The sequence below is a fragment of the Sceloporus occidentalis genome, unplaced genomic scaffold (assembly GCF_023333645.1).
Source record: "Sceloporus occidentalis isolate IW3139 unplaced genomic scaffold, rSceOcc1.0.p SCAF_2, whole genome shotgun sequence".
In the NCBI taxonomy this organism is placed as follows: Eukaryota; Metazoa; Chordata; class Lepidosauria; order Squamata; family Phrynosomatidae; genus Sceloporus; species Sceloporus occidentalis.
Window position 1 is genome coordinate 48,295,329 of NW_028316982.1, and position 16,286 is coordinate 48,311,614.

Below are 16,286 nucleotides of genomic sequence, written 5' to 3' on the forward strand. Positions count from 1 at the left end.
ATGGTGTCGCCTGCATATCTTAAATAGTTGGTATTCCTTCCAACAAGAAAGTCTTCCTCTCATTCTAGCCCTGCCTTATATATGGCGTTTTCAGCATACATGTTAAACAGTTAGGGTGATAGAATATAGCCTTACCTGACTGCCTTTCCAAATGGAAACCATTCAGTTTCCCTGTATTCTGTCCTAACTGTAGTTTCTTGTCCTGAGTACAGGTTATGCATATGGTATTGTTGTTGTAGTTGTTATTGTTTTCTCTGTAGTAGTTGACATCACCACTATATTCTTGATTGTTGTTGTGTGCCTTCAAGTAATTCCCAACTTACAAAAACCCTAAGTTAAACCTATCAAACCATTGTCCTCCTCTGAGAGTGAGAGCATGACTTGTCCAAGGTTACCAGTGGGTTTTCATGGCCAAGCAAGGATTTGAACCCTGGCTCCAGAGGTATAGTTCAGCTCTCAAACCATTACTCCATGCTGACTCCCTTCTACAATTATGTTTACAGTCACACAGATAAATTGCAAGTGATTGACTTGATACTCATTCCTATTATCTATCCCTGGTAAGTTCTCTACACCTGGAATTTATGTCCTATAAACTTCATGCTTAACATGTTAATGTATCAAGGCCTTTTTGAGACTCAGAGAGGACTGAAACAGAACCTTCATCTTAGGCTCTTTCCTTGAGATCAGTGCATTGTTGTGGATAGACTACTGGATTGTCATGCTGGAAATCCAGGTTCTAGTCTTCACTCAGCCATGAAGTGACTTTGGGCGATCCACTAACCTTCCTCACTGAGTTTTGAGGAAAACATGGAGAGGAATAAATGCATTATATAAAACACCTTGGGTGTCTTGAAGGAAGAAAGGAAGCATAAAAATATAGTAACAAAAATGAATTGGGCTGGCTTGCTACTATTAGCACTGCCTTTGGCTGTAACAATCTTACTCATGCTCTTATGGAAGAAGGACACTGTCATGGTAGTGTTTGTGTTGTGATTTTTTTCCTCATTAGATTTATGGATTTCAAGTTAGTGGGATTCTGAATGAAAGTACAGAGCAGCAATGACAATTCTGATGTTATCTTCTCCATATGTAAGTGCCCCTCACGTAAGGACTGGGGAGATTTTCCCTAGTGATACTCATTTTAAAAGATGTAAAGTATGATTTTAATGTGTAGGTTTTTACCCTTACCTCCTCCCTTCTTGTTGCAGGTGGATAAAGTGTGTGGACAGCCTGAAAAGAAGGATGTGAAACCTTTACCAGACAACATAGTTCAAGCCAAGGAAATAATTGAGACACCATCTCTCACAATGGCACATTCGGCTTCTCTAAGCAATAAAAGGAGGTAATCCTGATGACTCCACCTTTCCTCCTAATGTCTTGAGTTGGAGTTTCCCAAAGTTATACTCATTTTTGTTATCCAGTTTTTCTGGCAACTAGGGTTGTACTTTCCAGCACTCATTTTCATTATATAGTCACTCACTCAGATAATAAATTTCAGAAGACTCCTAATCAGAATTGTAAATTAAATAAGTAAGTCATATGCACTTGAACCCTGCTTTCCCTTACCCCATCTAATTGAGAAGGTTGTGTTTTACATTGTACCAGTATGTGACAAGTTTTAAACATGATACTTTGTGAGCTAAGAACTTATTCATATGGCACACTCTGCTAGATTCAGAGATCCTGTACGTTGAGTTCTGCTCATGGAAAGTGTAGTTCTTGCACCGACTAATGGAAGAGCCACTTTTAGCCAATTCTGCCTCATTTCTGTAGTCTTCATGCCCATGCCCATGGTCTAAAATCTTCTTTGGTGCTAGCAGAACATAATGCTTCATCAGTATACTTACACTGGGAGTCTGGGAGAGTGAAGTTTGCTCCTTTTTGTACAATGGCAGCTGGACAGCACCTGTATTATACTCCTGGCTGTTTCTTTTGGGTGGCATAGCTGTACTTGGGTGCTGTCCAGCTTCTATTCTGAAAGTAGAGAAGGGAAAGTTTATAGAAGATACATCCTGGCACTGAATACATTCTTGGCTGCCTGCTTATATAAAATCCAGCAAAGTGGATTACACTAGTGAAACCCCCATTTACTTCAGTTTAAATCAGGAATTGGGTCCTGGCTCTTGAGAAGGGCATCAGCAATGTTACATGGGCTGCAAAGAAAGTAGGATCTCCCCCCCCTAAAAAAAAATTACCTTTTCTGCTGCTTCATAAAAGGCTCTACAGTTCACAGAAGGACTCTTTCCATAAACATAGTTTAGAGTGGACCATTTTCAGCACAACAGGGAACTGTAGCCTGGGTGTGTGCTTCATTGGTATGTTAACACTGTATGTGTACAGCTGTGGGCTGAGCTTAAATGAAGTATCAGATTAGCCTAAAGGCATTCTGCAGAGAGATCAGTTTATCTTCTGGAGTTCTTTTTTTTTTCTTTCCTTTTTTTCTTTTCTGGAACTCCAGGCTAAATCCAGTTAGCTTGAAAGAGTCCACCAGTATGTGTACAGATTCACTGAACAGAGCAGTGTAATCATCTGCTCCATGTTATTCATCAACTGTTGTTCAGTTGTTTAGTGACAACAATGTTGAAGTAATGCCTACTTCAACAATGGCCATTCATTCAAAAGGTCCAATTTTGAATTCGGACAGCAATGTGCAACATAGTTTGTTTGAGGCCAGTCAAAGTACCACTAGAGAGATGCTGTGGTTTAAGCAGGGAGGAGCATCTCATTGTAAAATGTTGGGTTAGAGTGCTGTTCTTGCTCAGACCATGGACCTCCAGTGTGTTGAAATCCCTTCACAAGTGAAATGCCCTTGAATACAAAGTCCTGGAACAAATACCATGATAATGTAAGGAACTGTCATAACATTCAGTTACATAATGAGGGCCTGAGGCATAAACTGGTTAAATATTCAATAGTTCAAGATGGAGCTGTAGTCAGTTGACATCTCTGACAAACCAGATGGGCAATTAACTAGTTAACAACATTCAATGAGGAATATAAAAGAATAGAACAGCTTTGTTTCCCTATCATTTTCCAAGATGGTGATGTAATCAGTTTCAGATTGGTAAGCATTTCACTTTTCTCCTGTCTCCTCTTCCTTTGTTGCTGTTGAGCCTGCACTGATACCAGTTTTCTATTTTATCACCATCTATTCCCCCCCCCTCCTGATACCTTTTAAACTTTGCAAAACCTACCTGTCTGGGAACAATGCTGCCATGGCTGAAACTTGCATGAAAACTGCATGATTTTTAGTTAATCCTATGCATGTATATTCAATACTGCACATATCCAGCATATGTGAGGAGCTTTCCTCTGCCCCTCTTCACCAAAGGCAATTCAGAAATGCAACACTAGAAATATGGGTCCAAAACACAGTGCAGAAATAATCCAGTCTGAGGCAGTTTAATTGCCCTGGCTCAGTGTTAGTGAATCCTGGGCATTGTAGTTTATTGTGGCATCAGAGTTTTCTGCCAGAGAAGGCTAAATGTCTCATAAAACTACAGTTCCCAAAATTCCCTAGCACTGAGCTAGGGCAGTTAAAGCAATCTCAAAATGGATTATTTCTGCAGTGTGTTTTGGACCATTGTTCTCTTAGATGAAGATTCCAACACAAGAACAAATGACAAATTACAAAATTTGGCGATTCTAGCTGGAACACCCAGGGCTGCCACGTTACATCTGTGGAACCCACATCGTAATCAATAAATGCGGGTTTTATTGTTGCTTTATTTTATTTTTTTAGAAAAGCATAAACCTAGTTCATGTTATCTGAAAACACAAGACCTTTGGCAGTGATATCTGAGCTCCACTTTAATATATCCTGCCACTAAAAACTGTCTGGGCATGTATTCTGTTCAAAAGCAAAGCATTTGAACTTTAACTGGAGAAGGGAACAGCTGCAGTAATACAACATGGAGATTTCACTGTAATTTTATTACCTGTGGCTCTCTTTTTAACTTAAAACAGTATGAGATATTTTTACCATTACATGCCTCCATTTTTCATAGGTTTTCCCACAGTGGCTTCTGGGAACCAATTTCTTTAAAATACACTTATGAACTTAAGGTGTTTTGAATGGTTCTTCTATGACATCTGTATTCCAGTGCTTTGATAGGAACAAAGGAAGCTTCTTTTCACTCAAAGTATTGGTACATTTAGGACACTGTGGTCCACTCTGACTGGCATCAACTTTCTACTTTTTCCCATAGTGATCTTCCCCAAAATGAGGATGCCATAGATTGAAACTGAAGATTTTGGCATACTTGATATATATATTTGGCTCCTCTTAGAGCGCTATAATCGTTTATTTATTATTTCTCCACCTTCCCAGTTCTCTGATTGGGACTAGCCATTGGATTTAGTATTTTATGTCCCTGAAAATGAATGCTTTTCTCTCTTAAGCATTTCGGTGTGTGCTTCTCATCCATAAATAATTTCTTATGCTTTGTTCACATATGTGTACAATAACTCTTCTTTATGTGACATTTGGATATGACAAATACATACAGTTACTTTTAGCATTTTAAACCTTCATTTTATAATATTCATTAGCTTTTTGTGTGGAAAAAAAGATACATTTTCTTTTTTGTGTTTAAATCATTAAGGAGAAAACAGTACATTCTTGCCATAATTAAACTAAGGATGGACTGTGTGCTTCTTTTAAGACATATATGTATATATGTTTAGGTTGAAACGCATTCAATTGCATTTATTCTTTTCTGGTTTAATCCTGTGCATGTTCTTAATTATCTTTTCTTTCAAATAATTTATTACTTTTTGTTTCTCATTTCTTTCTTCATTTGCCTGTGTTCCTCTTCTCTCCCCACTCTTCTGACTATTCTCCCTGGCCCAATCCAGTTCTCTGCCTCTGAAAGCTTCAAAGAATGACAAATCCAGAAGTTTGAAAAAAATGTCCCGGTAAGAATGAAAAGAAGCCAACATGCTATTGTCTCTTCATGAAATTAGCTTTACAAACATTAAGGCTTTTGGTTCCATTCTAAAAATAGAAAAGTTTGTTCAAAGTTATCATAAGATACCTTTCAGATTAATTCCGTAACCCAGATTCAATGATTTCCATCAGGGATAGGGAACATGTGACTCTCAAGATGGTATTAGATTGCAACTTGAGTCAGCTATATCCAAGATAGCCAGTTGTGAAACAATGGGAATTTCCATCCAACAACATCTGGAAGACCATACATTTCCCATTCCTTATCTGCCAGAACTGACATTTTTAATGGAAAAGAAAACAAAGAAAAGATAGAACTATTTGTTTGAATTTAATTTTAAAGTGAGGCATCTGAGCTTCAGTTTCAAAATTAGGTATTTAAACTGAGACTGTTGAACACATGCCCAGGATATGTGCTGTCTACTATTTTGGGGGTGAAGGGAAAGTAAATAAAACTCAGTATTCAGTATGATTTCATTCTGGGTATTAAATGTGAGATCTATAGCTTCCTTTCCTATCATGCTGTTAAAGTGCTCAGTTGCTCCCTCCCTTCCAAGCCAGATTTGATTTTCCATGTGGATGGGAATGACTCAGGAGATTTTGCTCCTTGGGGCAAACAAAATATAGTGCACTTTCCTTCTCAAGTCAAAGTAACAAGCCTAGTACTAAAGCTGCCTACGTTCTTTTGGAAGTAGAGGGAGACTAGCCTGCAAGTGCCTTTTGTCAGTAAAACTGCTATAATAATATATTTACTATCATGTCCTACTTTTTTCTTGTTGTTTAAAATCAGTTGTTTGGATGTTGCTGCTTAGTTCTAGGGCTGGCCTAGAAGAAATTATAATTTCAATTAAAGCTGTCTAGCACAGTAAGGGATACACACATGTTTAAGAAAGCTGCTCCAAAAAAGGAGTGTCATAGATACCATCTTGCACGCAGAGAGGGATCCTTCCAAAGAGGAATTAGACAATCTTCTATAACACAACTTCTTGGATACTCATGTTACCAATGAGTATTACCTCTTAGGACCTTTTAGAATACTGTTTCTTGCTTTAGTGTTGGAATATAAAGGAAAACTAGGACTAAACAGGATGTCTCAGTAGTTGCTGATAATATCTTTTAGGTCACTTAACGCAAATATAATCCAGGGTCTGCTCTTAGAATGTCACTAAACTTCTCCCTGACAGAAACATTTTATTTTTAAATCACAAATTGCAAACCTAGCCATTACCACCAGGTGTGTTCTCTTGCACATAAAAATGACAGTCCAACTTCAATGATGAATTTGCTCTTGCAATGCCAATGTAAATGATGAACTAGCATCTCTGTTGACATGTTTTCAACTGCCTAGAGCAGTTATGAATTAGAAATTAACAAACAAACAGACTTTATTACAGCCATTTGGCCAGCACAATTAGAAATTAACTGCAACATTACAGAACTTTCTCCATTTTTTTTTTTAAAAACTGCAAACCTGCAATCACTATCTGATGGTTGTAGTAGAGTTAAAATTAAGAATCTGGGTTTTAGCAGGAAAAGCCTTCATACAATACTAGATTCTGCCCTAGTCTTTCCTGGGTAAATTAAGGAACTATTTGTACACTGTATTAAAAACCATGGCATAGTGCTACATTCATTAACAGGAGTTAGCCCATGCAAAATCTGAAACTTTCTGTTTCACCATTTGCTTCCCATATCTAGTCCAACAAAGAAAATACTAAATCAAGAATTTACTTTTATTTTATCAGATTCGTGGCTTGTTGTTACATGGGGCCCTGGGAAGGGGAAATTATTGGCCATTTTCAAGCAAAGTCCAGAACTGGCATTAGGGGCCCAGGAAATTGGAAAAGGCCTGGAGGAGGGGTGTTGGAGGTGAACTTTGGGTCTTTACAGGCAGAACTCTTCCTGGCCATGATTTAAAAGGAATGCTAGTCAAGATCTGCTAGTTTAACAAACTACAATTCCTTTTAAAACCTAGTTCCTGGTTTGAACATAACCAGGATTCTAATTTCTTCTTCCTCCCATTACATGTGAGGAGGAGAGGAGAGTGGAAAACATGGGTGTATTTAGCACTCCATTTTGGTTTAGCATTGCATGCAAATGCTGTTTCAGTTTAGAAACTATTTATAAATTGCATAAAATAATTCCATATGTAGATGTGCATATTTTGAAATGTAGAGCAGTAATAGATGAAGAAATGCTTAACCTTTTCTCCACCCATCACTTGTCTGCTCTAACTTTCTCTAGACAGCCTCCTACCTGGAGATTCCAGACAGGTGTTTGCAAGGGCAAATTTCAATTTGGATCTCAGAAGTAGGAGAAAGAAAATCAAAATGAGAATTTTCAGCAGAAAAGAGGAAGAGTAAAAAGGAGAATAAAGCATCTCTTCAATTCCTCTGCTGAAAACTATCCCTTCCAAAAGCTGTTTTTCACTGCCATAATCTTATAGTACTGTAGATTTATAGCAAATGCTTTTGTTTTTAATGGTTAGGTCTTGAATATGCTAGTGTTGTTATAGAGCTTACCTGTTGCTCAAAAGTAAAGATGTTATACACATGATTATACCAGTAAGCAGTATGTCAATTTTCTATAATTATTGTTCTGTTTTAATATTGTGTTTCTAAATTCTAGGGAATTCATCACCTACATGAAACGATCCAGAACTCTTTATGCCTCTTTAACAGAAAGGCTCTGTGAGGGAGATCTAGTGATGAAAGACAGTTCAACTTGCTGGAATGGCGAGGATGTTGTAGAAAGGTAATTGTGAAAAGTAATGTTCTTACTGTGCATGACTTGCATGTTAATCTTTACTATTTTTCTGCTCAGCTTTCCAAAGAGGGATGCATGCTTTACAGTATATGGATTTTAAAAACTGTTATTATTTTAATTGTGCTGCGGTCGATTTCTGGATTGAGGATACCAAAACATGTACTATCCAGGCTGCTAAACAAAGAGGCAGCAGCTACTCCTTGTGTGTATGTAATTGGAATTAATTTGCTTCTGCACACTGATTTATCTTTTGGAAATAGGTTTCATTGATAATTATCTCCAAGTAGTTTGTTTGCTGGGGCAAAAGCAGTTATGTACACTTAAGACTCGTTTTGTCATTCAGTCCCCGGTGGCTCAATTAATTGAGAAAAACTGTGGCTTAAAATCTGTCAGTTTGCACCATATTCAGTTGGTACAATAAAACCCTTTGCTGTTGATTAAATATGTAGTTCTAAATATTGTGTGTCCTTATTGCTGGTCTTCCTGGATCACAGAGTTGTTGCTGAAAGGAATGTTTCTTCTGCCTTATGGAGGGCAGTGTATGTTGATGAATGCTTGAGGATAAGTTCCAAAGATCAAATCTTTGGCTGTTATCTCATCTTTGTAAGCTATTCATTTCATTTGGTTAGTTAACATTTCTTTATTTTTGATGTGTGTTGGTTTTCACATTTTGGCAAACGGCTGCTTTCAGTGAACTCCGTTTTTTAGGTATAAATAGAAGACAAAGGTTTAGAGATGAATAAAGTAGATAAGTAAACATAATTGGCTGTTTTTGTCATTTCCTTTATTTTCAACACTTTGATATTCAATCTGATCACTGTGTGAACATAGACAGTACAGTGATTTCTGAGAAGATTTGAATATTCACAGTTGATTTTATAACACAGGATATTTCATTTTGTATAAGAGATTAAAAGTGAGAACATTATATTGTTTAGCTGCTAAACTTTGGTTTCTGCTGGTAATATTGGGCAAATTGGTCGTGGTTACTGGACCCTTATTGTTCACCAGAACTAGAAAAGAGATAATGTTACAATTTTACTTTTTATTTAACATTCCATCTTTCCCAATGGAGGGGATCCAAGGCACACTGGATCACAGCATGGATTAACACAGAACACAGTTAAAATCAATTATGATACTTAAAATCTGTTAAATAAATTATAATAAATATAGCAATTAATTAAATATAATTTTAAAACATTTTGAAAAACAGATTCAGGGCTGTTGATTTGGCTTAAAACAAACTGATTCTATGAAAAAGTCAACAGTGGCTCCATTCCCACTATAAAAAGAATCGGATTGCTGAGCGAATTAAATGACCCTAGTTCCCATCTGAAACCGGTTCCTGTCATGTTGTGATGTAATCTGTCATGATGAAGTGAAGCAAAGGCAAAAGAATCAGTTTTTCCAGACACCAGCTAAAAAGAGGTTCTTTTGAAAAAACGCGATTCCAAAGCTTGTTTAGGAAGTGGAAACGAAACATTGGAATCACCATATTCTGGAGGGGAGGGACTGATGGCAGAGGGGTTTTTACCATCCCTCCTCATTTTTGGGGAGATGTCACCCCCCCCAGTGCTGTTGTGTTATTATTGGTGTGATGTTTAGTTCCTTTAAAAAGAAAAAAAGAAAACTGAGCGCTTAAGCGACAGAATGGTTTAGCAACAACTTGCAAAGGTGCTAAACCACTATATCGCTTAATTGTATTTACAACAAAAAAGAAAAGAAAAGAAAGAAAAGAAAACATGCCCTGACCTCCTTCTCACAGGCCCCCCTCGGTCCTGGTGCCCTCCATTTCCGTCATCCTCCTCCCTTCCCAGCCTGACGATTTCCCTTCTCCAGCCCCAAGCTCCCTTCCCAGCCTTGCCTCCAACTCCTCCTCCTCCTCTTCTCCACTCCCTCCTGCCTTCCCTTGCTCCATTGCCATACTCCTTGTCACACTCTCTCAGCCTCAGAACACTCTCTCTCAGCCTACACCCCCCCCCCTCAATTTCCAAGCTGAGCTTACGATTGACAAGGGTGCTTAAAGCGGTGCTGTCAGTCGCCTCAAAAAAACAACACCACATTCACACAGGGTAAGGGAAAAACCCCTTTCATAATGAGAACTAGCGGTCTTTTGAAATCGCTTTCCAAACCGAGGCAGGAGCAAATCACGAAGCGATTCATCCTGCCAGTGAGAATGACCCCAGTATTTTATAGAAGAGACAGACAAGTGTAAACATAACCCTTTGGATTATGCAGTCATAGAGACAAGCTACAGAAGTATCAATGTAACATGGCCCCTTAATTATAGTTAATGCCAAACCATTATTTGCAAGCTATAGTTGAAAGGGAATCAGGTCAGTGTTTGCTATGATCAAGGTCAGAGCTGATGTAATTCTTAATTATGATAAAATCTGATCACAGAACTGTGAAGAAATTCACAGAATGAGAGGGCAGCATTTATTAAAGGACAGTGCAATGTGTTGGGTCTTCTCCTTCACAGGTAGATTCTAGTACAGTCACTTGGTGAACACAGCTATGCCAATGCTTGGTGGTTTACACTAGCTATTATTTTAATTTCTCATAATCCTCCTTGTGTAGGTTTGGGCCTGATATTTTTTAAAAGGTGGCCAGGGTTTATGGGCCTGCTATAGCTCTCAGGTTCTCCCTGGAAGAGAGAGCATGCCGTCCCACTATATACACCCTATTTCCTTTTCACAAAGCAAGAGGCTAGGATGAAATGGCATAGATAAACGTCCTATCTTAAGACTTCATGCTGAACTGATTTTAGCTTGTTCCAAATCCAGTTCTAAACTTGACAAGACAGAGTCAACCACATAAATGTAACAAACACTGTCTGACCTTTGTAACTTTTGCAAAGATCATTTCTGTCCCTGATGGCATCACAGCATGGAAAGCTTTTGAGTGTTTACATTTGGCACTCTTTGTGCATGCTTTCTTGCTGTGCATTCTGTTTATAGATCTTAAGGAATTATTTCTAGATTTATTTGTTTCAGATTCATTTATTGTTCTTCTTACCTTACTGGGAAAAGACAATTTGTGGAGACAAAGGATTGTTTCACAAAAAGTTATTGGCTAGTTGAGAGTGAGGTGAGATACACAGCAGTAGGACATTCTGATCAGGCATCTAAAATCTTAAAAGCTTGCAAAATGGTTACTTTCAAACTAAAAACAAAGCATTTTGTATTTTTTTTAAAAAAAGAATAGTGTAAACATACTTAATAAATAGCAGCTAAAGTGTAATAAAAATATTCTCTTGAAACGTGGTATATTTAAATAAAAATAGATTTAAGTGAACAAGACTCCCTCTCCCACCCCCATGGAGACAATTGCCTGAACTCCATAATAGATTGTTGTTATTGTTAAGTACCTTAAAGTTAACTCCAACTTATGGCAACCCTTCCATAAGGTTTCCTTGCCAAGATTTATTCAGACGAGTTTTGCCATTGCATTCCTCTTAGCCCAAGAGAGGATGTCTAGGATCAGCTAGTGGATTTCCATGGCTGAGCAAGATTTGAGCCATGGACTCACAGAATCCTAGTCCAACACTCCATCATGCTGACTCTGAATAATAAAAGCAACAGAGATACTTTAAGCAAGCATGGTCTCAGCAGTCATATGACAATGTGTTTTCCTAGCCCAGTATAGATCTGAGTTGAGAAAACCTACTTTTTTTTACTACCAGTGCCTGAACTTAACCACAACTACCTGAAACTTCCAGTGACCATGTTGTTTTTATGTTCTTTCCACAGCTCTGTTAATATAACATTCCCTAGCTTTGCTAGAGATACAGTATGCAAGGCTGTCTATTTAGCTTATAAGAGTGAGGCATCATTAAACCAACACTGCTGGCACAACTTTATTCTGGATTTCCTCTCTGGTGGCTTGTTTGTGTAAAGTAAGAGTCTCTTCTCACAGAATTGAAAAAGATCCTCTCTACCACAGAGAATTAATGAAGGACTGGCCATTTCCCAGGATCTCTCCAGAGAATTAATGGTTTAGTGTGATTTAGTTTAATTTAGGGTTTTGTTTTGTTTGTTTTTTGATTCTCTCACAACAAAGCTGTCAGCCGTTCCTATAGTACCAAAGTGACACCTAGTGAAAAACATTAAAACCCATCATATTGAAAATATAGCCAAAGGGGAAAGTGGATAAAGGTATAAAATTTCAGATGGACACTTGTATCTGATCAATGGGCTATTCAGAAGGTGAAAATAATCCAGGATGAATCCGAATTGAACCTCTGTCATTCACATGCATCCTGAATGCACCCAATTAAGTTTTGGGAGGGGCTGCCCAAACCCCCACTTAACCTGGGATAATTGGTACCGGGTTTTCCCCTTGGTTTTTTTTTTTTAAGATACGCATCGTCAGCAGTGAACAATGTGACTAAATCAGGGATAAAACTCTCGATGTCCATCTGTGTCTCAGGAAAGAGGATGTGAAAACAGAGGTGAAGGAGGGAGGGGCACACACACATACACAGACACAGCCAGAAACACACACATTCAGGAGGCCTCAGGAGCCATCCCAGTACTCATAAGCGCAACCAAAACAGTGGCTTCTGTGCTCCTGAGGATGATGGCAGATAGGCTAAGAATGCTCAACACTGCCTTCTCTGTGACTCTGAAAGCCCTTTCCAAACCAAGACCTCCTGGGATGCCCAGGCAGAAAACCTAAAGCCAAGCCCAAGAAAGGGAGAAGGGGAGTGGATTCCAGAATAGAAGCACTACAGGGAGAGCCTAACAGGGGCAGGGCAGAAGAAGTCCAGGATCCAGGGGTCTGGATGGGAGGCTAGTCCCACTCTAGATTTATAGGCGTCTCAGTCACAGCCAAGAGTCTGTTTTAGCGTTCTGACCAGGAGGACTTCCAAAACGTCCTTCATTTGGATTAATAAGCATGGATTTCTGTCCCCTCTGAAGAGGGGAAAGGAGGATCCTTCCTCTCCCCCACCCTCCAATCTCTTGGCAGCTAGAAACTCCAGTGAGCAGCCACCTCGAGATGCCTGACTGGGGACTATCTGGCCCAAGGGTTGCCAGTACTCATGAGTGGGAGGCGCAGGGTTACCAAGCACATATGAACATGGAGAAATGTGAAGAGAGGCAGTTCCAATGAAAAAAAATAATCTGAATTACAAATCCAGAATGCATGTGTTGGCTTATTCACATCATCTAACTTTAAAAAAATGACATCTGGATTCCCTAGACTGAAATTCTGCCTCTAATAGTCTCCAGTCAAGTGATGCTGGCAGGCAGAAAGCAAAAGGCAGATATCTTTTTTTAAACTGGAAGTTCTGAAAGCCATTGTCAGGGCTATTTCAAGAGCATGAGAAGAGACCTGCTGGATCAGACCAGAGGCCTCTCTAGTCCAGCATTCTGTCTAGTTACCAACTGTAGGAAGCCTGAACATACTTGACATGTGAAACTCACATAGAGCAAAAATAATTATTGACCTCTGATACGAACCACCAAGGTTTTGCTATATTCTGTAGATATTAAATAAAATCATTTCCCCTTTCCCAGCTCCTTGTAATGACTAATGTTATTCCACTAAAATGAAATGTAACTCCCATCTGCTTCTTAAATAGTAGCAGCTGCCAGTTTTGATTTAATGTGAAATTCTAAGTACAATTGAATGTTCTGATTTGTTCCGCAAAACTTAAATCTGCTCTCCTTAATGAGTGACATGTTTTACTATTTATGAATATTGTGTCATCTTATTTCATGTCATGTTTATGTGATGGATTATTTATAAATGTATATATATATTTTTCCCTAAAGAGCATAAGTATCGGTTAGCGGGTTCCATAAATAAATATGGTTTACTCTGCAGACAATTTATGAAATGCATGAAGGGAAAATGAAATTAGAATCATGGTGGTTTATGTTTTGTATTTTGTTTTCTTATGAACAGAGTTCATAAGAGCCCCCTCTAACTAGATGTACATATTTTCCTTTTACAACCTGATGCTAAAACATTGCTGTTATGTATTTTCCTCAGTTTAGATGGAAGTTTTTTTAACAGCACTTAGAGGATGATGAAGGAATATTGAAGACCTTCAGTTGTTGAGTTACAGTCTGTTTGCAGTAAATAAAGCAATAAAGCTTGATCTGGGAAAGAACAGACTTCTTAGCTCATTCTTCTCTACTTGTGTGTGCCTGCCTACAAAAGGCAAAGTAAATAAGCTGTCCCTAGAATCCATTACTAAGCTTGTATAAAAAGTAAAACAGAAAGAAAAGGTGGAAGAAAATTAGCTTTCCTCACCAGCTACCTCCCAGCATGTTAAAACAACAACACATAGATCTATACATTTGGCCACCAAAATGGAAATAATGGGGGGGGGGGGGGAGGAAGCTTGTGAAAGAAATAAACTAACCTTTGAAGCATCAAGTGGCTCCTAGAAAGTTAAAATGATTTTGTTTACTTATGCAAGGTTTACCTGGGCTGGTTGTTTCATTTCACATGTGCATATTGTTAGTTTTGGACAAAAACTTTAGTGAAGCATGTTGAAATATTATCCTTTTTGGTGGTGTAAGAATGCATTCCTATTCTTTACACATTATTTCTACCTCTGGTACCAAATTTTCTGTTAAAGAAGTAATGACCAGTAGAATACCTGCAATCATGCAAACATTTACAAGTTGCATTGAATTCAAAAATGCTTTCTCCTCATCCCACGTCTTGCACTCTCAGACTCACTTCTCTCTTCAGTCTGCACTTTTCTCTTTAGTCTATCTCAGATCCACAAGCAAAATATCCCCCCTTCTCTCTCAGCCTGTCTCATACACAATCCCTGCTCTCTTATGCACACAAGATAACCACCCATTACCCTATTACACAAATGCATTTGTGTACACACAGAGGTGCACAAAAACACACCATTCCCTATCTCCACATGAGCTCTCTGGGCTCCTCAAGTAAGCATAGCAGCTCCTTCCTTGGAGGTCTTTAAACAGAGGCTGGATGGCCATCTGTCAGGGATGCTTTCATTTGAATTTCCTGCATGGCTGGGGATTGGACTGGATGGCCCTTGTGGTCTCTTCCAACTCTATGATTCTAGGAATGATGCTATTTCATTTAATAAAATAGCATCATACTTCCCCTCTCCTTTGCAAAGTTTCAGATGACTTCAATTGCTTTCATTTGAATCTTTTAACAAAACTCTTCAGTTAAAAGCCAGGAGTTGAGGAATATAATTATACTGAAAGTCAGACTTACCAAGGAGCTGGCTTGACTGTCTGTCTATGATTATTTAGTTACTAAAAGAGAGTTGACTCAACTCTATGTATTCCCTCCTAATATAATGAAGGCCTGGATTCCATGGGTCCAGATTTTGGAATAATCGGAGTGACAGCTGTTGATCGTTAAAGTGTGAAATGCCTCTCAGGTTTTTTTACCTTAAAAGAAAGAAAAAATGAACATGTGCACTTCCATTGCAGCCCATTAATAATGGCCAGGCAGAGCACAGTATGCTTCCCTCGCCAAAGGTGCAGGCAGGCAAGTTTCTTTTTTTCTTCCTGCCTGAGCTTTATTCCAGTTACTTACAAAAGAGATAAGAATATGAGCATGTTACTTTTTGAAGCTACAACTCCCAGCCAGCATCACTAGAATCATTGGAACCTATATCAGTAACATGCAGAAGTAATCATAATTTGGAAAACTTTACTTTTTGAACGCTCAGAATCCTCAGGGGGTAGGCACCATGCTATTTTCGTGGGGGGAAGCTCTAGGATGTATGCCAAAAATAAAGTTTTCAAAGCTTTGGAAAAGGTAGGTGGGTGTGAGCTTGTACATTCAGTTTTCATAGCTTTCACCCTTTCATATTGGAACATATTGTGACTTGGTGTTTACTTTCCCTCTTTGGTCTCATCACTCCTTTGAGCCAGTTGTATTAGTATTTTAGACAAAGATTGGAAATATTTCTCTTTTGGATTACATCTCCCAAAAACCCCCATCCAGCATGTCTGTAGGCCATGTCTGTTTGACAAGATTTCAGTGAAAGTAGCTCAGGTCCATTGATTCTGACTAGCAGCATTTCTCCACGGCTTCTGATAGACAGATATCTGCTATCTTTTCCTTTTAACACAAAATCTCAGATATTGATGCTTATGCACATTGTGTTTTCTACCTGTAAGGACCAGCAACAAATTTGGTGGGGCCTCCAACATGACCCAAAATGAGCCCCACAGCAACATTGATACCCTCTCACAAGTGGGCCCCTTAGATGTGACAAAGCGCTTTTGCTTATGGTAGACAGATGAAGCAGGAGCCTAACAGAAAATTGGACTCTCCAGCCTGCTGCTATCACCTGCCATTTAAATTCATCCTGAAGGCCTCTGGTCTCTGACACAGCATTGCTCTGGAACAATGTTATATTTGGACCCAAAGGCAACGTGGGTGGGTTCCATCCACAACTGATATAAAAGATCTTTGGCATGGTGGCTCAAGGGAGTTCCTAAAGGCATGATGTTCCTAAAGGCAACAGCTCAGAAGTGCCAGTGCTGGACTCTGGATGAAAAGCTGTGGCTACTCCCTAAATACTTGGCTGTCATTTTATTTATGAGTA

The 16,286-nt window shown here is 38.8% G+C and overlaps 1 protein-coding gene across 1 annotated transcript in view; it reads left to right on the forward strand.

Moving 5' to 3' along the window:
• LOC149318247 (glypican-5-like) overlaps positions 1-16,286 on the forward strand; it is a 514,926-nt gene that overhangs the window by 212,626 nt on the left and 286,014 nt on the right. The window contains exons 4-6 of the mRNA XM_089508317.1: positions 1,212-1,345; positions 4,861-4,920; positions 7,580-7,705. Of these exons, the coding sequence (XP_089364443.1) occupies positions 1,212-1,345; positions 4,861-4,920; positions 7,580-7,705 (320 nt within the window). The remainder of the gene's footprint in view (positions 1-1,211; positions 1,346-4,860; positions 4,921-7,579; positions 7,706-16,286) is intronic.